Here is a 27,674-nt window from a genome sequence, read left to right as displayed (position 1 = left end):
AGGGAGTCTCTATCCTTTATATATGACTCATACATGCAATACCACGAGCCAATATCGTGGATTTTATTAATACCATCTATCTAATACTACCGCCCATTTACCATCTAACTAATACTACCGCCCATTTGCAACTAACTGTGGTCCTGTCATTAATTGTGGGTTAACCACTTACAATTATTAATATGGGCTTTATTGACTCTTGACTATGACGTGATCCCATAAATAAGGGGGTTAGGGTGGGACCCTAACATTCATTCTTTCAGCTACACCATTTTGTTGGGGATTATAAGGTACAGTCGTTTGATGTTTGATCCCATGTTGGCGAAGATATTTTTCAAATTCATTTGATGTGTATTCTTTTCCATTGTCAGTGCGAATAGACCCAATATGAGATTGTGCATCATTTTCAATCCATTTATGAAAGTTCTTGATTGTTTGAAAAAGATCAGATTTGTTCTTCAATAAATAAACCCAACACATTTTCGTGTAGTCATCAATAAATGTCATTATATATTTATTTCCATTTGCAGAAGGAACAGGAATTGGACCACATAAATCTGAATGAATGAGTTCAAGTTTTCTATGTGCTCTTGAATGTGAATCATGAAAATACTGTTTGCTATGCTTTCCTAGAATGCAAGCATCACATTGCTTAAATTTCCTAGGAATTGTAGGCAAACAAGCAACACCATTTTTCTTCAACAAGCGGAGGCTGTCATAGTTCAAATGTCCAAATCTAGCATGCCATAATAAACTTAATGGAAGAGTACCTTCTTTGTAATGAGAATTGTATGAGAAATGGTGTGCACGAGCAGAAGTACCTTGCAGCTTGAGAAGTCTTTCTTCTTCTATTCCCCTCATGACAAGTGAGTGGTCAGATGCTTTTCTCACCTCAAGCTTGCCATCAAATATATGAATGGAGTGACCTTGCTGGTGGATGTGGACCAAGGACAGCAAGTTTCTCTTCAGCTGTGGGAGATATAGAACATGATGCAGAAGAAAGTCTAGAAGACTAGGCAATTTAAGCCTGATTGTGCCAAGCCCTGATGGCTTTGATTTTTGATTGGTCTGCAAAGTATACTGATCCATCAAAATTATCAGTAAATTCTTCAAAAAAATCTTTTCTATGAGTCATGTGGCAAGTTGCTCCTGAATCAAGCAACCAATCATTTTTCCAAGAAGCAAGTGAAGCATTAAATAAATCTTCATTTACTCCAATATTACATTGTGCCACCACATAATGAGAGACGGAAGTGGGTAAAGAAAACGTTACGTCCATACAGAAAAACCGTGCCAACTGTTAGGAGGGAAGATGGTGCATACAATGATTATGGCAGAGAACGCAGAAAGGACAATTATTCACAGCCCAGGGAGCACAGAGGGCACAACCAAGGAGTTACAGCTAATTTTAGGAACTTGGCTTCGATACCATGTCAGGCCAGGTAATAACTCCACGAATTCAATTCATATTATTCCTTCAGGTTGGTCTTTATTATATACATGAGGGAGACTGTTCACTTCATCTCTCGATGACTGTTCATATTTCTTATTATTTATTTACATCAATTATATTTATTCACCCAATCTTGATGATTAGGTGTCAACATCACCAAATAAGGTGGGACAATAAAAGCCTGTCTGGAGGATTTTGTGTGCACCAACCTTCTAGCTGTAATGTCCACCACATAACTTCTCATGATAATCTTTAATTGTCTCTGTAGATTCATCTTCTGTCAAACATAATAATAAAATTCCCACAGGATCCCTCCAATACAATCTTCCTTCCACAATCACATATGGTTGTGCCTTGGTTTTTAATGCTCTATATCTTGTTCTATCTAATGACTGGGGACAAGAGAGAAAACATAAATAATTAACATGTGCTTGTACCATTCTGAACATAAAAATTTATATCGGATCTTCATACCTGGATTTGATTTTTATTCATCCTCTTCAATTATTTCTTCATTTACATGTGTTAGCAAGTTGATTCCCATTGCCTGAAAATTTGACTCTGTCAACATCTTTGCCAATCCCTTCCCTTTCACCAGCTTTGTGGGCTTTATGTCCAGGTCATACTCTTGGATCTTAGCTATCCATTTTCCTCTTTTACCTTCCACATCACTCTGGACTAAGACATCCTTTACTGCAACATTTGGCACATAAGCAATGATTTGTGACTATAGCACATAAGTCTTGAAGGCCTTTAGGGCTTTTACCAAGGCATATACCTATTTTTCAAGAATATTGTATTTGAGTTCAGCATCTCTGAGAATCTTGCTAAAGAAAGCAACTGGCTGCTCTTTTCCTTCATCATTTTTCTGTAACAAAACAACAGCTATTGAATTGAGTGATGCAAATGAAAATATTTGAAAGGGCTTTTGATAATCAGGGCTAATCAAAATTGGAGTTGCTTGTAATGCTTCTTTGATCCTGGAAAATGACTCTCTGGCTTCCTTGGTCCAATGTACTTCATTCTCTTTCTTCAACATATTGGTAATCTCTTTTACAATTTCAGCATAATTAGACACAAACCTCCTTAAAAAAAAAAAATCACAGAAATTTTAGAATGTTTTTCTTACTCCTAGGCAGGAGTATTTTTTGCACAACTTGCACCCTTGCTGGATCTATCTTTACTCCATTTCTAGAAACAATGTGCCCCAGCAATTTGCCTTATTATAGAGAAAAAATAGACTTCTTAGGATTCAAAGAAAGCCCAAATTTTCTAAATTTCTCAAAAGTCTTTTTAAGATGGCCCAGATGCTCCTCATCTGACTTAGAGAAAACAGTGATATCATCCAAGTATATCACTACAAACTTATCACCCACAAATGCAATGTCCATAGCCCTCTGAAATGTTGCACCTGCATTCATCAACCCAAAGGGCATTCGAGCATACATGAAGGTTCCCCAAGGAGTTGTGAATGTAGTCTTTTTCTGATCTTCTTTATCAACAACCACCTGGTTATACCCAGAGAACCCATCCAGAATTGACATTCTAAATGATCCAGTTACCTTCTGCAACACATGATCCATTTTAGGTAATGGACAATTATCTTTTAGGGAAGCCCTATTCAAATTTCTAAAATCCACACAAAACCTTATTTCTCCATTTTTCTTCCTTACAAGTACTAAATTGGCCACCCAGTCAGAGTATCAGAGTGGAACTATTATCTTGGCATCAGGAAGCTTCTTGACTTATTTCTCAATCAATGGAAAAAGCAAAGGATTGATCTACTTGAGTTTTTTCTTAAATGGTTTAATCCCTTCTCTCAAGGGAAACTTGTGTTGAATAATGCTTACATCATATGTATTGAGATCCTCATATGACCATGAAAAAACATCAGTGTACTTCCTAAAAAGCTCAATATATCTCTCCTTATAATTAAGTGGAACTCCCTTAAACAATTTGACTAACTTGGGCTCCTTATGGGTTCCAATATTGTGATCTTGAATCTGTTCATCTTGTGAGACTTTCTCTGGACTAACAACTACATCTTTGGAGCTAAAAAGTCTTTCAAGAGGGACAAGTCCCCTTGGCAGAATATAATCTTTCAATTGAATAATGTTTTGAGTAACTATGGAATTTTTAAAACCAGTCATTTCTGCACCTTCTGTTGTTTCATCTCCATCCTAATCAATTTCGGTGCCTTGAAAATCTTCAATCATAGTCAAGAATTCCATAATCTGCTGATCATCCTCAAAAACCTGCCAATGTATTATGTTATCTGGAATAGAAGGCCTGTGCCTCATTTCAACGTCATATCTCATCTCTGGATTTATAGGAGGCCTAAAGGTACTGGTAGCCACAGCCAAGGAGTTTGCTAACCTGTTCCCATCTCTTGGTATGAACTGTATGTTGAAAGCCTCAAAGAAATTCTCAACTAAATCCCGCACTTCATTTCTATATGCCCTAAGCCTAGGGTGTTTTGTGTGACAATGGTTCTTAATTTTCTTTATAATCAACTCTGAATCTCCAAAAAACAGAAATGGACTCGACTCCCATTTCTTTTGCTGTTTGAAGAGCAATGATCAAGGATTCATATTCTGCCACATTATTAGTTGTTTCAATCTCCAATTTAAAAGAAAGACGTAATCCTTGACCCTAGGTTGACCCATGTGTTATTTTTTGGTAGCATCAGAAGTTCTCTAGCCTTGAAAATTGGTGGATAGGCTAAGGCACATGCGTTCTAAAGAACCCAAAACCGTTTGGTGAAATTCCACCTAGATTGTATTTTATTAAAATAATTAATATTTTTAATGGAGTTCTTAAGTCTAAACTTAGGGAAATTAAAATATTAATGGGTATTAATCAAAATATGTGTGAGAATGATCTAGAAGGAAGATCAAGTCATGTTTTAATCTAAGTCATTGATTAGAAACTTAATCTCGGTCGTTGAAGACTCAACTGGAAAAGTATAAAATGGAGGCTTGGGGTTCATTTGGAAACAGAGAGAGAGAGAGAGAGAGAGAGAGAGAGAGAGAGAGAATTGATCTAGGGTTCGATTTTTGGGGCTACAAAGCTGAGAAATTTGAACTAAGTGATCATTCAGCAGCAGAGGGGCAGTGAGAATCCAGGAGAAGGACTTTCCCAAGAATACTGACAAAGAGGTGGAGAGAGCTTGCAGAGAGGCATCACAATAGTCGGGAGAGCTGACATTGGGCTAGGCTGGGCCCACGCAGTCCTAACGCAGAGCCAGAACGGCCAATGAAGAGCAGAAAAGTTGTCTGTCACGCAGAAGCTGGAACTGTTGAAACAACCGGAATTGCGATGAACTGTCGGAATAGACGGGATAGCTGACACAGAGGGTAGAAGAGGTAATGCAGAGCCTGAAAGGCTAACGCAGGGCCAACGTTGAAATAGTCGGGGTTAGCTAGTCTTGTGCTGGATTAGACGGAATTCTGCTGGGTGAAGTGAGGTAAAACACACTCAGATTTTCCGCTAGTATTTTCTCTTTAAAGGATTGCTAGATGAGCATCCTAGATTTGTATTCAGATATTTCTCTTGCATAATAATAAACCCTCAGAACTGCTACACCGGTTTTCCCGCATTGGTTTTTTTCGAGGACTATTGTGTCCAAAAATAAGTGTGTCCTATGTATCTTGTTCTTTGCTCTGTTTTCTTTTTCACGAGATCAAATATTTAATTAGTGTAGGCTACAGAAGTAATTTTCTTCAGCGTTCAGAATAATAACTTGATGAATGTAATTTAAAAATCAAGTAGGTGACGTAGATTTAGATTTGCTGCAGTAGGGGCTCCTTCGAGTGTAGGAATTTTCACACCATGTACATTACATAAATGCTCAAGAGGAGCTCTTTAACATAATTTTGACTCTTTGACTTTCCTAGACCTATAGAATGAGCAAGAAACTCATTCGTATAATTTATAAAAATAATATTTCTTTTTCTTGACAAGTACAAAGATCAAAATTACATTGACAAATATTGAACCTAGTTACACTTTTCTTCAACACCCTTGTCATACTATCTCTTACCATTTGTTCTTTTTTATGAAACCCTAACCTCTAGAGTTCACTGTAAAATGCTTACGGTATGTTGACAATAATAATGAAACCCTAGTCTATTTAGGGTTTGTTGATAAATTCTAGAATGTATAATGATATCCTACTCTTTTGATGTTTAGGATTTTGGCAATATTATGTAGAAACCTTAGAATTTTAAGGTTATTCAATGATATATAGGTTATATGATGAAACCCTAGTTTTTTAGGGTTTGATGAATTAAGGTTTATGACAAATCTCTTGCGATAGTCAAATTCCTAGGAATGAAAACCCTAGGTGTATGAGCTTCTGCATAATTGAAACCCTCTAGTCAAAACGTGTTGAATATCTAATTTTGGAGTTTGATAAAGGAAAATAATAATGAAACCCTAGATATGAAATGCTAGAATACTAACTTGATTGTTGATATACGTGATTTAGTTGTGTTGATGAATTCTAAGGTTTGTAACAAAACCTTAGTAGAGTTTGACATGAATTCTAGGGTATAATGTTGAAGTCCCTGATGTAAAATGCTAGGATTGGATTAGTTGTTGATAGCTAAGGCTTTAAGTCTCGAAGATGGAGTCTAGGGTTTGTGACAAAAACCCTAGCATAGTTGGATGTGAAAACATAGGGTATGAAAGACGTAATCCTTGTTGATTATGGACCTATCTAGGTTTAGGTTTTGAATATCTAAATCTTGACTATTCTCATGCTTTCATTAATTTTGATAAAGTTAACTTCATGCTTCTATATATTTGTACTTGGTTATACTTGTTAAAGATTGGAAGGTACATAATCTTCAAATATATTGAAGATGTACCCCTACCTCATAATTGAAGATGACTTGATAATACTGATGAGCATGATGGAAAGAGGGAGTTGTAAAAAGAATGATGATCTTGTTGACATAAATAGAATGATGAAATGAAGCTTTGAAAGGTTGAAATTTCTCCGATGATATGATGATACAAATAAAAGAGTTTGTGTGGCTAAAAGAAATAAGTTTTTGAAGAAACTTGAATAAAGAAAGAGTATATCTCCCCAGTTGGGAGGGAGGGCGTATTGTGACCAATATAATAAATGCCTTGAAGAAAGGAATAAAGATCGTAGAATGACCGAAGCACTACTGATAGACATTTGTGATTGACAAAGTTGTGAACAAGACTTGGATGTTTCTAGAAAAAGTGTTGAGGCTGAGATTGGCGCCATTGAAGAAATTGAAAAAGGAAGCTTCTGACGTGACATATTAAAGAACACTGAGGTTTGTGCTAAACACACATATATATTGAAAGTTTGTTACTAATTAGGGTTGTGATTGTGCAGGATCTCTCCATAAAAGAATTGAATATTTTTTAAAGCATGCTTGGATTGGTGGACATTACAAATTTAGTTTATAGGGAGAGATGAAGCATCTTGGGATGACAAGATGCTTGGGAGGAAATTTGCTCGGCTTGTATGATGATGTCTAGATCTCGAAGTAGGGAAGGTATCGTCGGTCTTGTGGAGCTTCGACCTTGGATACGATACCTAGATCCTTAGGTTGGTGTTAAAGCTAAAGCTTTATGGTAACTATAGTGGCTAAAGCTTGGAACACACCTTAGTCCCACCCAATTATATACCTTGGTCAAGTATCTAATTTGTAGCATTGTGTGTGCTATGACTCTTCATAGATCCTTTCATTTTGAGTTCATTCATCTACATGTATGTGTCATTATGAATACCTCCCTAGTGAAGAGGGAATGTTGAAGAATGTAGCTAGTGTCAGTCTTCATAATTGTATTTGAGTCATGTATTTGTCAAAAGAACGAGAAAGGAATTTTATTATAAAATAAAATTATTTATTAGCATGGGTTTCACTTTATTTATTTTATTTCTAGGTCAAAGCCTCCATTGTAGGCTTCTAGGGTTTTTGTCTTAAGTCCTAGTCATTGTCATCATGTAATAGACCCTTCTTAGGCTACTTTTATCAAGAAAGAAAGAAATTTTGATGTAAATTGAGTCAAACAAGCCTCCTACACGTTAGCCTCAAAGAAGACAAGTCATCCTCATAAGGAGCCAGAAACCACTATATATAGGCAACAAATAGACCTCATTTGGAGCAAAAGACGAGCAAGTTCGATCTGTAGTTGTTGGAGAAGAAAAGGAGAGCGAAATACCTAAGGAGAAGGAGAAAACCCTAGCGAAGAAAAAGTAGACACTTTTCAAGAAAAAAAAAGCTGAATTTCTATCTCTTTTGCCACACGTGCGAGTTTTTGGATTGCCGGAGGACTGAAGTTTCAGATCTGTAGTAGGGCCAAAATTTTGGGAGCAGGAGGGTTGAAATTCTGTGTTGTAGCTGGGTTGAAGTTGTTTGACTGGAAGAGACTACTGAAGTTTGGATAATTATTTTGGAAGGCTGACTTGGTTGAGTAAGGAAGGTCTTTTGGTCTGGGCTTTGGTCTTGGATTGTCTCAATTGATTTGAATCTACTAGTGGAAGAGTTTGAAGGGGTTTTTACGCTTCATAGGGGTTTTAGCCTTGGCTGAGTGCCTATATCTGGTGTCATTGATCTTCATGTTTTTTATTTGATGATTGCTTTATGAAAAAAAGATAAAATAAGAACATAAATAAAGTTAATAAGAATACAACAATATCACAAGTAATTGTCAAGACAAGAAAATATTTCTGCCTTTCTGATTTTCTAACAAAAGGTACCTCATTCCTTGGTGAAACTGTTGAGAGCTATATGCACCAGCTCACTATCTAGAGGTGTCTCTCCAATTGTGGCAAGCTTGTTTTAGACATCCTGAATCTTGGTAAGGTAAGGAGTAACTCCTTCACCCTTCTACATCTTGGTGGTTCTTAGCTTCTCCTTTGTGAACATCTTCTAATTCTTGAAAGGATTTTGATAGGGAGATGTGAGAGCATGCCACATTTATTTTGTTGTATATTTGGCCGCTATATGTGAGACAACATGATCTTGAACCAAGTCGAGAATCAATCTCTTCGCCTTGGCCATCTCCTTATTGTAGTTCGCTAGATGATCAAGATCTGTAGTTATGGCTACAACATTTTCTACGTACATCTTCAAACCATGCTCGTCTAGTAGGAAAGTCATCATGGATTTCCAGATACAATAATTATATGCCTCCTCTAACCTATTGTGGTCTTCGACTCCTGCTGAGGCCATTTTCTACAAAACTCACTACTGCAAAATAAACAAGAATCTTCTCCTTTTCCTACTAGGTTTCTTGCTCTGCTATGTTGATTTTGGGTAGCATCAGATGTGCTCTAGTTCCAAAATTTTGTGGAGGGGCTAGAACACATGAGATCTCCAAGACCCAGAAATTCTTTGGAGAAATTCCACCTGGATGAGGAGTTATTAAATTAATTAATATTTTTAATGGGTTCCTAAGTCTAAACTTAGGAAAATAAAAATATTAATGTGTATTAATAAGAATATGGGTGAGAAACTTCTAAGTGATGAGGATCAAGTCTGTTTTAATCTTAGCCGTTGATGAGGGACTTAATCTCGGTCGTTGATTCATCAACAGGAAAAGTATAAGAGGAGGCTTGAGGGTTAGTTGGAGATACACCGAGTGATCAAATCAGTTCGATTTTTCTAGGGCATGGTTTGCTGAGATAATCGAACTAGTGATCTTAGTTGCAGTGACAGGGGAAAAAGAAATCTTTGGATTGGAAAGGAGTTATGAGCCAAAGAGCATGTGGCAGAAACGCAACAGTAGCATCAGAGAGGTAGCGCAAAGGCCTATGCAGCCCAGGAAGGGGCTCACATAGTGCCGATGCAGGCCAGGAGGGTCTCTTGTAGTGGAAGTGAGAAGTATTCATTAGAAGTCCTAGATTTTTCTGGAGAAGCAAGGTTCTGAGCTGGGAGGGCTAAAAAGCAGTCTTCCTCCAGCAAATCAATCCAGCAGAAGGGGTGACGTAGTCTTCTGAAGGCAAGACGTTGGCCCAAGCAATGATTGCGTTGGGATTTCACAGTGTTTGTCGAAGTGAGGCCACTCAATGGATCAGTTGTGACATGGAGAATGAGGTAAACCCTCCTCGTATGTATTTCTTGTTGTTGTTATTTCTCTGAAAGGTTAGCCGGTGTGAGAGGCAACCTGTTGTACTCAAATTCTTCTTGCTTAATAATACAAACCCTCTATTTGTTGCATTGATTTTCCCACATTGGGTTTTTCCAGGGATGTGTTGTCCAAAAATAACGGTGTCCCTTGTGTATTTGTCTCATATATTGTTTCATATTATGATCTGTATGTCAGTGTAGTCTGCAGTAGTGTTTTTCATCATTGTTTACAATTAAATAACTTGTTCAATGAAATAACAAGTAGGAGATGATAAACCAGTGACTACAGTAGGATTTCTGTCTGTATAGATTCAGAAATTTTCAGATGGTATCAGAGAATTGTAGATCATAGGACACTGAAGACATCAGTCGGGAGATCCAGTGAATTTGCTACAAAGGAGCAGTTGTCCCAAGTGACAGCATTGTTTCAGAGGTAGAGGAGTAGTTGAAGGAGTGACGCAGAGGCTCACGCAGTGCTTGCGTCAACATTTTGAGCCTGTATAGGGTGACACAATATCCGAGAGGAGCTCACGCAGTGACTGCTTCAGCTCTCTAGGCCAATGTAGAGCCTGAGAGGCTCAAATCAGTCAGTTGTTGGGGCTAGAGGAGCAGAGAAGATTCGATCAGTGGAGCTGGTGGGACGTTGTTGCTTTTGGTGCATAATAGTGTCTGTGGAGACAAAGACGAGGTAGAAGAGTCACTGCCTTGACAAATTTCTAGGAAAAGAAATATAGATCTGGGTTGCGGCAACAAATGAGGATTGGAGAGGAGTGATTCGACATTTGGCTAGAGGATTTTTGTGAAGGAAATCAGGACTCAGAGGGAGTCTAGAGGAGCTTGTTCCTTAGAGGATTTCTAGCACCGAAGAAATCCAAATCCGAGTCTTGTTGGATTAACAACAGGAGAGGGAGAAGAGAACCAGTCTTATATTTGTTGAGCAGAGATGACGGTCATTGGACTGGGTGATCAGGACAGATTGGATGGAGCATCCAATTTTGTCATCTGGAAGGCCAGGATCCTGGCAGTCTTAGACAAGAATCACATCAATGAAGGACTATGCCTTGAAGGTAGATGTTGTTCTGGTCGATGTTGATCCGCTGCAGAAGTACGAGGAGGCCCAGGCGAAGGCTAAATGCATGATTATAGATGGGTTCAAAGATCATGTGATCCCACATATTGCTGAGAAGGAAACATCAAGGGAGATGTGGGAGACACTAACCACTTTGTACATGGGAACTTCTGTTCAACAAAAGATGCTATTGGAGAATCAGCCGAGATAGTACCAGATGCAGAAGGGAGGAGAGATCGATCCCTTCCTTCTCAGGTTGCAAGGGATTCGAGACCAACAGACTTCCATGGGGTCTACACTGGATCTTGAGTTCATGGTTAGGACTACCCTAAATGTAGTCACCAAAGACTGGGAGACATTTGTCTAGAGTATATTGGGCAGAGCTTCTCTCCCCAGTTGGGAGCCTGGGTCAAGAAGGAGGAGGAGGAGGATGCAACTCTTACAACATCGAGACAACATGGGTAGCATAAAAGGAAGAAAAGGCATATATCCAAGGTCAGATGCTTCAGGTGTGGTGAACTAGGAAATTTCACGACTCAGTGCCCCCAGAAGAAGGGCAAGGAAGAGGCTTCTGACTCGAAGGCTGCTCCAGCAAAAGCCGACAAGGAGGATGATGATGAGGATTGTGCCATGAGTGCTCATGCACCTTTGGAGAAGAGGTGGGGCAACATCGAGTTGTAGTCGAGATGACTACACGAAAGTGGGCAGGATCCTTGAGGTGCCCATACTCTTGGATCACATACAGATACGAGATCCCTTAATGACAGTAGCAGATTGATGGGAGTCGGTTGGTGTGAGGGATGATGGAGCGACAGTGGCACATATAGAGTGCCAAAGTCTGAAGCAACATAGGATACAACAACAACGCAACAACATCAGAGGGTCAGCACAGATTAGCAGAAGAGGTAGCTTCAGCATCACGGGGCATCTAGACTGACCAACATGTCAGCTTTTTGGTGAATTTTTCAGTTGCTTACTTCTCAACAACTGAGTTGCAATGCAGTGGTTAGCAGTGGCAGTGCTATGGGCAGAGGGAGCTGCAGTACAGATGTAGCAGTGATAGTGGCAGTGTCATGGGCAGCAGTATAGGTTGCAGCAGCGCAGTGGATGAAGGGCAGCAAGCCAAGCATCAGCAGGGCAGAGGAGCAATGCAGTGGATCAGTGTAATACTTCTATTGAGAAGTATTGTTAGAGCACATTCCTCGCTAAGAGGGAGTGTTGATTTTGGGTAGCATCAAATGTGCTCTAGCCCCAAAATTTTGTGGAGGGGCTAGAACACATGAGATCTCCAAGACCGATAAATTGTTTGGAGAAATTCCACTCAGATGAGGAGTTATTAAAATAATTAATATTTGTAATGGGTTCCTAAGTCTAAACTTGGGAAAATAAAAATATTAATGGGTATTAATAAGAATATGGGTGAGAAAATTCTAACTGACGAGGATCAAGTTTGTTTTAATCTTAGTTGTTGATTAGGGACTTAATATCGGTCGTTGATTCATCAACAAGAAAAGTATAAGAGGAGGCTTGGGGGTTAGTTGGAGATACACTAAGTGATCAAATTAGTTCGATTTTTCTGGGGCATGGTTTGCTGAGATAATCAAACTAGTGATCTGAGTTGCAGTGAGAGGGGAAAAAGTAAGATTTGGATCAGAAAGGAGTTTTGAGACAAAGAGTACGTGGGAGAGAGGAAACAGTAGCATCAGAGAGGCAACACAGAGGCCTACACAGCCTAGGAAGGGCTCACGCAATGCCGATGCAGGCTAGGAGGGTCTCTTGTAGTGGCAGTGCAGAGTATTCGTCAGAAGTCCGAGATTTCGCTGGAGAAGCAAGGTTCTGAGCGGCGAGGGCTGAACAATAGTCTTCCTCTAGCAAATCAATCCAGCAGAATGGGTGACGCAGTCTTCTGAAGGCAAGACGTTGGCCCAAGCAGTGATTGCGCTGGGATTTCGCAGTGTTTTCCGAAGTCAGGCCACTCAGTGGATCAGTTGTGACTTGGAGAACGAGGTAAAACCCTATATGTATTTCTTGTTTCCGTTATTTCTCTGAAAGGTTAGCTGGTGTGAGATGTTGTACTCAGATTCTGCTTGCTTGATAATACAAACCCTCTATCTGCTGCATTGATTTTCCTGCATTGGGTTTTTCCGGGGATGCGTTGTCCAAAAATAACGGTGTCCCTTGTGTATTTGTCTCATCTATTGTTTCAGATTATGATCTGTATGTGAGTGTAGTTTGTAGTAGTGTTTTTCATCATTGTTTACAATTAAATAACTTGTTGAATGAAATAACAAGTAGGAGATGATAAACTAGTGATTGCAATAGGATTTCTGTTTGTATAGATTTAGAAATTTTCAAATGCTACACACACTTCCTTCTACACATGCATAGATTTGCTCTGTTGATGCATATTGCTACTGAAAATTAGGATTTCCTCCAATAACTCGGATCTGTAAACCCTTTGAAAAAATTCCCTTTGTGTGTGCTTTTCTCTTCCACCCAACACGGATCCGCTACTACAAATACTATTGCAAACCCTCTGCACCCAAATCAAATCAATGATTTTCCTGATTTTCTCACTGGAACTGCTTCCTAGCAACACTACTGCCTGCTGGACCTACTAATGAGCAAGTTCGAACTTTTTCTACCACCTGCAATTGAAAATCAAACTTTTTCTCTGCCACTTGAACTACTTAGCCAACTTCTGCGCAGATCTGAAAAAATTTGGTCAGAATCTCTATGAACTGGAAAATTTCTCCCTCTTCGTCTCTGAGCCTCTGATCTGTCAAACTCCCTCTGACACCATTTGAAAATATTAAGTCTATTGTAGCAATTGGAAATTATTTTACTAAATGATTATTATTAAGTGCAGTTTATTTGCTACGACAAATAACAAATAAAATCACAACTTCAATTTTCACCATAAAAATGCTACGGAAATAAAATGTTAGAAACTAAGAAAATACTAGCACACACAATAAAAATGACATCGTTATTTTGGACAATTGTCCCTGGAAAAACCCAATGTGGAAAAATTGGTGCAACAGATGAGGGTTTTATTATTATGCAGCAGTGAATAATCTGAATACAATTTGGATTCCCAAAACTGGCAATCCTCAGTAAGAAAATCTGGCTACAAAAATTAGCGAGACAAATCTTGTCTCACCCAATAGTGATCTAGATCCACAATTGGCTCAAATAGGCCACACAAAGGCCCCTGCGTTAGCCTCATCGCAGATGTTGTGTAGTCCATCACACACACTTCCTGGAAGCTGCTCTGATCAAGACGTCTAATCCAACTCAACCTCTGAGAATGACTCACTAGCCCTTTCGAAATTTATCCCAGCCTCTAGCAACTAAATCGACCCTCACTCAAGGTGAATCAAACTACTCCTTTGAAGCTGCTTGCGTAGTCCCTGCATAGCCTAATTGAGGAAAACTCGACCCTCTTGTAACTGGCTCTCCAGAACTGGAATCTCCTCTGGAATCACTGTCTCTACCCCTCACTGACTATGCCTCCCCTTTGCCTCAAACTTTTATTCCCTGCTTAGCTACTGCAACTAGATAGCTCGATCTGCCAAGGAAAATTGATCTCTAGATTGTCTTGCTCCAATCCCATTGACCTCCTCTTATAATCTCTTGTTGGCTCACCAACAACCATTATTAAATCCTCGTCAATGGCGAAGATCATTTCTGAGTTGAACCATGTGAGTTTCTAGAGAAATCTCACCTATCTGAATTAATTACTGTTAATTAATCACTTTTCGTAAGTTAGACTTAGGAAAATTTTAATTATTGACTAATTAACTTAATTGAGCTATTTTTAGGTGTTTTCTCCCGAAACGTTTTTTGGGTTTTAGAGTTCTTGTATTTCTTAGCCTCTCTAACCAAATTCAAGACTAGAACACATGTCTGATGCTACAAAACTAACATATAAAAATTTGCTCTCGACCGGGGAGCTTTTGAAAATGTCGCTCCCGCTCCTGCTTCCCGCTTTTGCTCTAGCTCCCAAGTAGCCTTGGGATTGTGAGACCACTCCTCTCCATGGAGAGTAATGGAACTATCTTTACTGGGGCATTGTTGGTGTCAAAGGCTTATCTATGTGGTTAATGTTTTTGACTTAGAAGTTGTTCTTTCTTGTTTATTTCTTCTACATCATTAAACGCATCATTGTGATTTCTCAAGACTACCACAAGGCTACTAAGGTTGATCCATTTGAAGGGCAACTTGGTCACTTGGAGGGAGGACGACTAGAGGTTATTCTCATGTGCTTTCCTTTGTTGGTTTGGGCTAAGTTTTAATCCTCCTTTGTAAGCCATACTCTAAAGTTCCTTAGTAAGGGTTTTGATTATATTTCATGCCATAGTCGATCTTGTGGTTGAAGGCTTTTTGTTTGGAGGGATCCTTTCTAGTGGAGCCATGGTTTCATGATTTTCAATGATTAGCTAAGGGATTAATTTAGTTAATGGGTTCTAATCTCTTGCCCAAACCCACAAGTACACCATAACCGACTTAAGAGGGTTTTCTTCTTGATCTCATCTTGCCACTTGATTTCTCTTGACTCCATAGCTGTAGTAGGATATTGGCATTGACCTTCATATCTCTCCATCACCTGTTTTTCAAAAAAAAAAAAAAAAAAACCCTAAAAATTCTAAAAACCTGTTTCATTGAGACTACTATTAACATCACCTTGTGCTTATCTGACTAAGTCTTAGTGATCCTACTAGGGAAACCCCCTTTAAGTCGAAGGAGAGCTAGCCTAAAGTGAGAGGACAGGTTGCTGAGGTGACCTTCTTAAGAGGTCCCCGTTGGATTGTGCATTGTGGATTGGAGTTTTTATCACAGATGTAGAATTTGGGTGGTAACAGGCTGAAAATGGGCATGGGCACCTGGAAATAAAAAATACCATCCAGCTTATGCAAAGGTTGACATAGATTGATACATGATCTCTCTATCCAACACCGGATAGGGCTGTTATAGCTTCTGCTAAGCCATAAGATACATGCTTGCCTTGTTACCAGTTCTAAAACTTCTCTGTTTCTGCCACCCGAAGTTTCACCATTCTGTCCAAATGCTTCTTGTTGGAGGTATGATTTGAGGACTGTGTTAATTGCAGGAGTATTTGCAATAGGGAGAATTTAATTTGCAGCTATATCCTTAGTGAGATATTGGTTCCACAGGTTGTAAATAAATATCATATTTTTAACCTTGAAGTCGTCCTTTTGCTTTAGAAAGAAAGTGTTGTGCTCACCAAGCAAGTTTGTTGCCCTTCCAGTAACATATAGGGCATACTCAAAAAATATTTCAGAAATGTAAAATTCAATGTTTCCAATTTTTGTTTTCTTCTGGTTTATAGTGGAATTGATTTCATCTTCTGAAGCACCTGATCCACTGCATAGAGCTTGTCTTCTGCCATTTGAGTTTTGTAGCCCTTGAGCCAATATTGAATAATTGATAATAACGTCCTTTCTCCATGTAGATGGTCACTCCCCTGTCTAGTTCCCCAAGCTTTATCTTGAAGCAAGGATGGGAGCATAAGATTCACTCCTTGTCCACGCAATGAGACCTCATAGCATTCAGAACATTCACCAGCCTCTCGAATTGCAATAGAGAGGCATGCCAAGGGCAGAACTTGCTTTATAAATGGTCCAAACAACTATGGCAAGTCTGCATTAAAGTCAATTAATGGAGCAAGACAACCTGTTTTGGCTGCAGAATTTATTTTGAAAGACTGCATCCCTACTTCTGCAATCCACCCTGCATAGATTTGTTGTCAATAGGATATATCGAGGACAGATACAGTAAACTCAAAATGTATCAAAACGTATCAGCCCAGTAAGGGATCCCTCTCCAATTTCCAAGCAGACAAGACTACTTTCTCCAGTGGCCCAAAATACCAAAGGAGCATTAGCTGCTGCTACAATTGTAGAAAATCCATGGAGTACTTGCCAATCAATCAATGCATCTCAAGATAGCACATTTACCAGTTTTATAGAACCGATCGCTGCGCAAACGAGCTGGTTATGGAAAAATGACAGATGCGCATAAAAGACAAATCTTTGCATTTCTGTTTCTTCATCATTGAGTTCATTGCAAGTGTACGAGCTTCAATAGCAAAGCTCACAACTAAAAGGATATCAAACATTTCGAGAGTTGAAAATGTGAGCCAGATGCTGAGCCGAGTCCTTGTCATTGATTTTAATCCCATGCGGCCTGTGTGAAGAGAGCCATCATTGAGTGCTCTGGAAGTAGCTACTGTTTGATCTCGATCCTGCATTTCACGGTCAACAACTCAGTGATTCTTTATGGGCCTAGGTTTTTCACATATTTTCAAAAGCGCTACACATGAACTGCTAGCTTCTGGAAGTTTTATTTGTGGTGGATCTGCATAGCTCGACCCAATGATGATAACCTCTCTCACAGGAATGGATAGAACAGCAACAAAGAAGTCCTTTTCTTTAAAGAAAGCCCATACGTCCTTTTCTTTAAAGAAAGCTCATACATCTTGACATGGTGCATCTTTGTCATTGATTCCATCTGACACTCTCTTTTCCCTTATTTTCCCTTTAAATGGATTGTGAACCACAGCGAGCCTTATTTACAGGGCTATCCAGCGTTTAATACACCCGGCTGACGCACCTATCCTGTCAACCAGATGGGTATGGGACGAAGATTAGTCGATGACCATAGCCCTGCATCCAAATACCGACGAGGCACAGTTCGGTGGTGGAAATTATTTTCCGTGGTGGAATGAACGAATGATTTTTTTTAATGACTTCTAGGAGACTTCGTGGTCCAAGGGACCATCCACTATCACTTAATCTATATTCAGATTTTTTTCTATGCTGATTATGCTGTTATGGATCTTGAGTAATAAATTTGTTGTTTTGTGAAGTCTTGTTTCCTCGAAAAGCTTACTGAGACTGTTCACTTTTAGTCTGTCATCAAACTGACAATGAATAACTTCATACACTGCACATTCTTTGATAAAATGTCATTCTGTTTCTACCACCGCTCTGCTGCAGAGAATGCAAGTTCGTTCTTCTCACTCTTCTTTAGGGACCGCCCATCTACCAGTTTCACATCTTAGATGATGAGAGCTAGTTCTCAGGTGTGCAATTAACATCTTGTTTTCTTTGCTTGGCATTTCTTTGAGGGTTCTTTTCACATCCTTGCACTCCTTATCATACCAAGGATTAGTTGGAAGGTATTTGAGATCCTCTTCAAAGGCCTAGTTCTCTTACATTCCTTTAAATATTTGTGTATTAAGGGAATCAACATATTACTGCAAGTATATCTTTTATCTCTTTCGTTATCCTTGCAACCCCTATTGTTTTTTTTTGGCTAGCTGGAGTTGTTCTTTAAGCGCAGACTTGAAGAGCTCTTGATTTTCTTGGTTTAAGATAATTCTCCCATGTTCATAAACTTTCTTGTGTGAGTGTTGTGAATGTGAATGTTCCCCCTTTTGATCTTTTGTATTTATACCAAGCTTAATAAGAAAAGACAAATGGTAAAAGTCTAGCTCTATAGGGTACCACTCAATACTAAAATTCAACAACTTGGAAATAGACCTTTGAGAAAATATGACATAATCTACTGTGTTTTGCCTATTCCATTTTTTTACAGGAGATATTATTGGACTTCAACCAATTTTTCATGCCATTACATATAACCATGTCATTTAGGCTACAAAGGCCTAATGATTCTGCTTCAAGTGTGAAACCTTCCCTTTCCCATCTTGTGATGTCCTCCTCCAAGGGTGTTCTTCATTTTCTCTAAGCCATAGCAGATTGTTATCCTCTCCCATATCGTTGCCCAACTGAATAGACTGATTGTTTGATGTTTTAGCATTAAAATCACAAATTAGGAATATTTATCCCTTAGTGCTGAAGTTTCAAAGAGGGTTATCAAACTTGAAGATGTCAATTTAGACCATGGTTCTGCTTTACTGTAACTTTCTTGGTAGGTGTCATAAAGAGGGCTATCACCAAAATATGTGAGGTAAGGACCTTCCCAAGAGTTGAACAAGATATACTCAAGGTGTTTGACTAGGGATTCATTTCTTTGCTAAGACTGGAAAGATGTGATGGCTGCTCCTTCTCTTGATAGTCCCTGTCTATATGGTAGGCCTTATTTTTTAGTTCACATGGCTTAGATATGGTGATATATTGTTTACCTTAATTCTGGAAGATTAGAAAGATGTGATGGTTGCTCCTTTTGTTGACAATCCTTGCCTAGATGGTAGGCCTTCTTTTCTTGTGCACATGGCTCAAATATGGGGATATCATTGTTTACCTTAATTCTGGAATCCAAGGTGTGGGTGTGAAAGATACTTTGTTCATTTGCAAAGCATGGATATGCCTTTTCTTCAACCAAATGAAAAGTAACATTGTCTTCAAGATGAATGTCCACAATAAAAGGGAAGAACCTCTCTGCTTGCATTTCAAGTGCCTTTTCTCGAATTAGACTTATGGGGTCAAGAAATATGTCTGACTGCTCGCTCCTTTTTTAACCATTAAGGCAAGAAAGTTTAACTTAAGGTAGAACAATCTCCTATCTAATCAAGATTAGATATGAAGAAGAAGGCCTTACAAGAAGGGATTCCTAAAAGACAAAAACCTTCATTGACAAGATCAATTATGACTTGAATGAAATTCTTGAAGCTCTTGTCAAGGATTCAATAAAAAGACAAAATAAGGGTTTGAGCACTTACCAAACTAACTAGAAAAGATGGAAGAGATAAAACCGTAGACATCTTCCTTCCCTGTAATAGACTTGTCAAATAGATTGATCTTACAAACTAGTAAAAGTGTTGAACTAGTAAAACAAATCCTTAATATCCTAATAAAATAATAAAAAAGAAAAACTCCAAAATTGAGCACCAAAACGTTCAATAGTAGATCTTCAACAAATTGTGTTCGCAAATATCCAACAATTTGATTGAAAGACAAACCTCTATTTATAGAAGAGGCTTCTATAAGGGTGTCAAAGCCTATGTCATTACCATTACCATTACCATTACAGACGTCGAGTGATAGTGTTTGTGTTTGCACAACTCTACAAATACCAACCATACCAACCATAAGAAACAATTATAATGGAGAACCAGAACCAGAATATGGGCATCCAAAATATATCTTAATGTAGTGGCATTTCCCTTTGTTGGTATTTCGTTCTATATTAATACTCATTTCTTCAGTGTGTGTTTTTTAACTTCAATATAAGCGTGAAGTTTGAATAATAAGTTGAAGTTATATCATGTAGATGTTTATTTTGTATTACAGTAGGAGCTGTCTGTCTCTGAAGATAGGAGGTTAAGTGTTCGCCAGAAAGGTGGGCCACCTTCACCATTTTAAATAATATTCCAAAAGAATTTTTCAACAAATTGAAATTGAAGTTTAATGATATATTTTTTTCGGGGGAGTGCATCCTCCTGAAGAAGTAACATATACAATATATACATCATCTGTATATCAGAATTATAACCAACATCTGTTGCATGCAGGCAACACAGCGTACCGACAAAGCAGCAAAACGCACTGCAAGGCAACCATACAATGAGAATCGATCACCGATGGAGGGCGGGAAAGTCCGCCCCCCCGACCACGTGAGCTGTGCTTGATTTATATTTTCATCTAACCTACTAATTGAATTGTCATGCATGCATTAATTTATAATATTTTATATTATTTACTTTATCAATTTAACACTAGTAAGTAATGTTTACTTCATCTATTTAACCCTAGCTAGTAGTGTACAAGTTGTGGCGTTTCTTGATTTACAATCTGTCCCGCAGGAAGGAAATCATGGAAAGCCCCAGCTAAGAAAGCCATTAGAGAGCGAATTGAAAGAGCAAGAAAAGTCTAGATATAAAACTTGGCTTCTTTACAACGTCACAAAATGGACGGTGATTTTCTTTCGAATAACTTGCTTACAAGTAGTGATCAATTATTTAAATTTCAGACAAACCCTGTTTCATTCTGAAAATTAACGTTTTCGTTGCTGGCCAGGATTCGTGGGACACGTATAAAAATTTGGAAGGTCCTACATTATTTGGAAGGTCCAGGCTAGATCTGGCAGAGAAGGAAACATTATTTGGAGAACATATGAATATGATCCGTGAGGTGAATTTTTTATATTTGAACTAATTCATTCCTCAAATATGATATCAAACAAATTATCAGATTGCCAAATATTGACCTGATTTGTTTTTTCTCCTTTTTTTCTGTTTATGTTTAGCATTGTCTGAGCGATTATAGGCGGCTGCTGAAGAGCGATATTAAATGGCATTCAAGCAAGTATTTGACATCATGGAGCGACGCAGAAGGTTATCTGAAGCGGCGTCCAATGTTTTATCGGGTTCCAGAAACAATGAGAGAAGTAGAATGGCGCAAACATGTTGACTGGATGTTAGAACGGGTTGACAAGATTTTAGAGGTACGAGGGGAAAACAACAGAGATGTGTTAGAACAGGTTGACAAGATTTTAGAGGCACGAGAGGCACGAGGGGAAAACAACAGATGTGTGTCAGAACAGGTTGACAAGATGTTAAAGGCACTACGGGTACTCCAGGAGAAGGAAAAACAACAGGAGTCTTTTGGAGTACGACCGGTACTCCTGAGACCGGTACTCGTGGAAAACTAAAGAAGTGGTTTTGTAATGTAAAATGCTTGTTAAGTGTTTATAACAATGATTAGTCTAGGTTTATAGTGGCAACCAGTTGGATTTGATTCTGGCCTTGTTTAGGATAACTCTCATCAGTGACCGATTATCCTAGATTATTTAAAAAAAAACCAAAACAAAACAGAACAAAATAAAACAAAAAAAGAAAGAATGATTAGGTTCCATGATAAAATTTGACTATGTTGAATGAATATGGACAAAAAACATTCACAAAAATCCTAAGCACTAATTTCAATTGTGTGCTAAGTGAATTTAGGTAATGTAAAAGATGAAAAGTGTTTTGTGTTTATGACAATGATTATGTTTTATGAACAAATTTGACTATGTTGAATGAAGATGGACTAGTTAATTAGTTATGAATTTGACTATGTTGAATGAAGATGGACTAGCTAATTAGTTGTTTTTCTTGAGTGAATTGAGGTAATGCAAACAGCTTTTTGTCTTTATGACAATGATTAGGTTACATGATCCCATTTGACTACGTTGAATGAAGATGGACTAGCTCATTAGTTACTTTTTAGAGTGAATTGAGGTAATGTAATGATGAAAAGTGTTTTGTATTTACGACAATCGTTGGGTTCCATGATAACATTTGACTATGTTGAATGAAGATGGACTAGTTAATTAGTTGTTTCATAGTGAATTGAGGTAATGTAAAGATGAAAAATGTTTTTTCTCCACAAGAATGATTGAGTTTTGAGTAGTGGTTGAGTCCTCTTTAGAATGATATGCTAGAGATTAAAACAGGTGTGAGTAGTATGAGATATGATTTATTGACAATAAATGTAATTGTCACATTTGTGGTTATTTGATGGAACAATAATATGAAGGTAGTTGTGGATAGAACAATTTGCATGTTTTTTTATAAAAGATTTGAGAGATTAAAGATAACATTTGACATTGCATTTTCTTTTAGCATTTAAGTTCTCACTATAAATCAGGGTGTTCAAGAGATGTTTACAGTTTCTTATTGTCGTTGTTGTGTTAAATGAATTGCGTTAGGTGAAAGCTGATGTTATCACATTTTAAGTCTTATCCTTGAGGGGCATTGTGAATGTCTTGTGGACATTGATTGTTGGTGACTAAGTTATGATATATCTAGTGTAAATTCATAAAAAACAAGGAATGAGGAGTGTTCCTAAGGATGATGGATGAGGTTAGACAAGCCTACCATTTCCCACAAATCTAAAACATAAAAGGATTAGGAGGTTTGCTTTGCATCTACACATAAATCAAACATGACAACTTTAAAATATTTAAGAAAATAAATGTTTTGGACAAAGGAAAAAGGAGTAAGCAAATTGTCTTGGGGTTGTATGATTGAGTATGAAAGGAATGACAATTCCCAAGTACAAGAATACATGCCAAAACGAGATAGGAAAAGATAGAGGGTCAAAAACTCTACCAAGGAAAAGATATGACAAGGGCACAAATGATGATGAGGGGTGGGATGGTTAAATATGGTTTTTTCCTTTGTGTTATTTAACTTTCGTATGTGTATGGATTAACATTGATGGTTATGGATTAAAATGTTGATGAATGTGGTTAACTAATTTTTTTTTAATTTTTGTCTACGAGCATGCATAACAATCTATATGGGTCGAATAGAGATGGGAGTCTATATCCAAGGCATCAACCTGCTTTATAATAGGGGTTGGATACACTAAACAAAGCTAGAGGGTAAGTCCTAGCTAGTTTAGATGTTTGCTTGGAGTGAGATGGTTAAATCTTTGAACTAGGAATAAAGACAATTTGAAGGACTCAAACATGACATGACTAGGAGGGTGGCTAGTAGGTAGTGTTAAGAAATCTAGAGCAACATATAGATTAGGTTTCTTAAAAATATTTCTCTTTCATTTGAAAAATTCTTATGATCAACCATATTAGTTTTGCATTATTATTATTTGTGTTTCCTTTATCATCAAGACAAATGCCAAACAAGAAGATTAAATAGGACACCGGAGATAGGCTCCAAGCTATGGAAAAACCCCTATAAAGGGGAAACCCATGTCAAACTCTTCCACTAGTAGATTCAAATCAAAGTGAGATAACCAAGAGCAAGACAATGACCTACTCTACTCCATCAAGTTAGCCTCTTCAAGCTTCAATCGACATCAAAGAAATTCAAAATCAAAGTCTTCATGGTAGAGATCTTATCCTTCCTTCTACTTCAAAAATTTTCGACATGTAATGGTTTGGTACTGTAATTTTTCTTCTACTTCGCATGAGTAACATAAGAATAGATAGAAAATTGCTCTTCTTTTCCTCGACATGGATCTCTCTTTCTTTTTTCAGGCTTCTTATTCTCTTAATCAAATTCTTCTAAGTTTTCAAATCTTACTCATTGCTTGGATGGTCGAGTAGGACTCCTCTATATATAGTCAATGAAGCTTCTTTGAAAGGTAGACTAAATGGATCCATTTGGGGGCCGACTTGATGCATTTGGAGGTCGACTTGATGGAGACTAGACGGAGGGGAAAGACACAATAAAAACATTTTCTTTCTTTGATATAATGAGCCCAAGGAGGATCTTTTACATAATGATTTTGACTTTGACTTAATACAAAAATCCTAGGACACACAATGGGTGATTTTGACCTATTGACCATTGACCCAAGCATGAAAACCATGCTTTAATAAGTGAATTTCTTATAATAGAAAGTTTCTTTTTCAATTATGAAGGCCGACACTAGTTACATTCTTCAACACTCCCTCTTAACTAGGCAGGTAGTCATAATTACAAATATATAGAGGTACATGGAAGATCTCAAAATGAAATGTTCTACGAAGAGTCACAACATATGCAGTGCTACAAACTAGATACTTGACTAGAGTATCTAATCAGGTGGGACTAAGGTGTGTTCTAAGCTTTAGCCATTCTAGGTACCATCAAGATTTCACTCTAACATCAACCTAGGGATCTAGGTGCGTATCCAAGGTCAGAGCTACAAGACCAACATCACCCTCCCTACTTCGGGATTAGGACATCAACAAATAGGTCGATCAAATGTCCTCCCAAGTATCTTGTCGCCCTAAGATGCTTCATCTCTCCTTATCAAAAAAATCAGATATATCCACCAGTCCAAGCATTCTTCAAATGTTCAACCTTCTTATGGAGAGATCCTGCACAATCACAACCCCAATTAATTAACTTTATCTATCTATCTATATATATATATATATATATATAGGGTCCTCAAATATATTGGCGTTGCTTAAGTCATCATCATATTATTCAAACACATCTAGGAAGCTTTCTTCTTTAACTTCTATAGCAACACTAAACTCAACTTCAACACTTCTTCCAGATTGTCCAAGTCTTGTTTACAACTTTGCCACTCACAAATATATCTATCTGTAATGTTTCAACCATGATCTTTATTCTTTCTTCAAGGTCTTTATTACATTTGTCACATTATGCCCTCCCTCTCAACTAGAGAGATATCCCAAAAGCAAAATGATTTCCTTTACATGCAATGCATAATGGTATATGATCTGAAGGGAGCCCCATAAAATACTACAAAGCAACCCCACGTCACCCCGTAAAAAGCAAGGAAATAATATCGATGATAGAGGATGATAAGGTTGCGTCCATCATATATTCACTAGGTAATTTTTCAAATAACCAAAGAGTTATAATTCCCCAATGGGGTTGGGGCGATGGAGGGAATGATGTTTTGTTGGATATAGTGTGAGGTTTACAACCCTTTTTTTTGTTTGCAATGGTGTGGCATTAGATAGGTAATGGGATTTGGGTTTTACACCTGATTTCCATTTATTATAAATGCAGAGTGGGTGTTATAGGGTGGCAGAGGTATGTTAAGCAGAGAAGTGGAGGTGAGGGCTCTTTCCTCAACCTCCTATATAGGATCTTGATATTTGAGTATTGTAATATACTATTTGGTTGATGAGGGTTTGGATTCTATATCTCTGTATATGATCTTGATATTTGAGTATTGTAATGTATTGTTTGGTTGATGAGGGTTTGGACTCTATATGTGAGGAGAGAATTTTATTGGTTTTTTTTTTTTGGTTATGTTGGTTTTAGTGAGGTATTGACATTTTTTGTTTTCTATTTGCATTCTACAAAGTTCAGGCTTGTTTTCGAATTGGTGGTTATATACTCTAATTCGCCTCTTGTGGATAACAAGTTTAGAGGTATTTCTTATCCCTGTCTTTTTTTGGTTTGAGGATGTTGGTATCCAAGCCATTTCTCATTCTGGTTTTGAAGTAGAGGTTTTTCTAGCTTTATTTGTAAAGGGTTGGCTTTTATTTTTGGTTTTGTGTCGACTTATCTCAAAATAGGGTTATCATGTAAAGGAAGCATCAAAACAATCAAATACTTAACACCTAGTTAGGTCATAATAAACAAGACGTACACATTTTATATTTTTCACTTGAACAACTTACTAGGGTTTTATTACAAACCCTAGATTACATCATCGAAAATTAAAGCCTAAGATATCAACAACTAAATCAAGTTAGCAATCCAATCATGACATTTTACATCTAAGGCTTCAATATTGTGCCCTAGAATTTCATGTCAAACTATACTAGGGTTTTGTTACAAACACTAGATTTCATCAGTAAAAGGATATCAACAAACATACTAGCATTTCATATCTAGGGTTTCATTATTATTTCCTTATATCAATCTCTTACTAGGGCTTTTATCGTAAACCCTAGATACACACATCTAACTTCAAGATTAGATATACAACAATTTGGCCAGGCTAGGGTTCCAAACATACGGAAGCACATGCTCCTAGGGTTTCATTCCTTTTGGACCTTACTTTGATTATTACAAGGGTTTTGGTAATAAACCTTAAAACCTAATTCATGAAACCCTCAAAATATAAGGTTTCATTATATGTTCTAAATATCATAGAAAACCCTAAAATACTAGGGTTTTACACAATCAAAACCTTAAACATGATGATAGTAGAATTTCATCATGAATTCTATTCTTTAATATCAAACCCTAAATAGGTTAGGGTTTCATTGTCAACATACCCTAAGGATCAAGAGCTTAGGGTTTTACAATGAACCCTAAACGTTAGAGTTTCAGCAAAAAGGATCAAATAAGAGATAGTATGAAAAGGGTAGATTTAATATAATGATTAATCACCCTAACAAGAATCCTTATGATTCAAAACCTTAAACATAATAAAACTAGTAATACAAGGAAAATTTCAAAATGATTGTATCTTTTAATGAAGAACTTTAGCTACAAAATCTTATGGTCTTAGACATACCTTGAGTTGCTCCTTTTACAAACCTTGTAGGGTTTCCTTGAAGTGCTCCCTCTAAATTTAGCCGTAATATTTATACTTGCAATACTTACTGAAAAATACAACCAAGCAAAATATGTGATACCAAAAGCATGATGTCAATTTATCAATCTAGGGTTTCTATGCAACAATGGAGGATGGAATCCTAGGGTTTTCAAGTACAAACCCTAGATCTAGCAAAAATCAAATCATCCTCTTCTTCAATCAATACTAGGGGTTACCATACACCCTAGATTACCTACAAACCCTAGAAGTCAAGAGTAATGAGGGAAGATGCAGATATGACTAAGGCTTTCATGTGCCATGTAGGCTTTTTTTCAATCCTAGATAACAATTTTCAATATAATGGAAACTACAAACCCTAGATCCATATGAGCCATTAAACCCTAAGACAATTTATGTTAGATCCGTATTAAATGAATATGCCATACATAAGTGTTTTACATGGATTGTATGAGTAGAATAGTGAAGATTGAGACATCAAAAGGTTTGCAATATTCTAGTAAGGTGTATGCTTCATACTTCAACGATTTCATTTATAAGGACAAGGGAATGGGCCATGTCATTTATAAGGATAAAGGAATGTCATATTCTAGTAAGGTGTATGTTTCATGGTCATGTTATATATTGGATAAGGGTAAGGATCCAAAGGAAAAATGAAAGAAAAATGATTAAGCTGTAAAGTTTATTTATTTATTGAAGGAGTTAAAGAGAACTGATTGAGGCGTAAGGTTTTTTTATTAGGTTAAATAAAGGTTAGATGGATAATTCAACTTCATTCCTCAGCAAAAGATGATTAACTTAAAACATAATAAAGATTATATGGTAATGGAGTGTTATTTTAATGTATAATAATTTTAAATTTACTAAGTTATAATAAATAATAATTTTAAATTCATTAAATTATAATGATAAGATTAATGGTGAGCTTATTATGTATATATGTTATTAAGCAAATTTTTGATGGGAAATCGATACACAAGGTTAAGGTAGAGAAAAAGGCATAAGAGGAACATTAGAAGAGAGTAATCATTGAATATAAAAAATGAACACTAGTCGGGACT

General features: G+C 37.4%; 1 protein-coding gene across 1 annotated transcript in view; it reads left to right on the top strand.

The window, feature by feature from the left end:
• The window catches only part of LOC149156994 (uncharacterized), a 59,473-nt gene extending 38,033 nt beyond the window's left edge, over positions 1-21,440 (top strand). Inside the window, exons 2-5 of the mRNA XM_089445498.1 lie at positions 20,142-20,243; positions 20,433-20,543; positions 20,647-20,760; positions 20,876-21,440. Coding sequence (XP_089301624.1) covers positions 20,142-20,243; positions 20,433-20,543; positions 20,647-20,760; positions 20,876-21,280 — 732 coding nt within the window. The 3' untranslated portion in view covers positions 21,281-21,440. The remainder of the gene's footprint in view (positions 1-20,141; positions 20,244-20,432; positions 20,544-20,646; positions 20,761-20,875) is intronic.
• Positions 21,441-27,674: the final 6,234 nt, after the last annotated feature.

This window comes from Pinus tabuliformis, chromosome 9 (assembly GCF_031772625.1).
Source record: "Pinus tabuliformis cultivar Carrire ecotype Pingquan chromosome 9, CPIR1, whole genome shotgun sequence".
NCBI classification, from domain to species: Eukaryota; Viridiplantae; Streptophyta; class Pinopsida; order Pinales; family Pinaceae; genus Pinus; species Pinus tabuliformis.
This window is presented reverse-complemented; position numbering and strand designations above follow the sequence as displayed.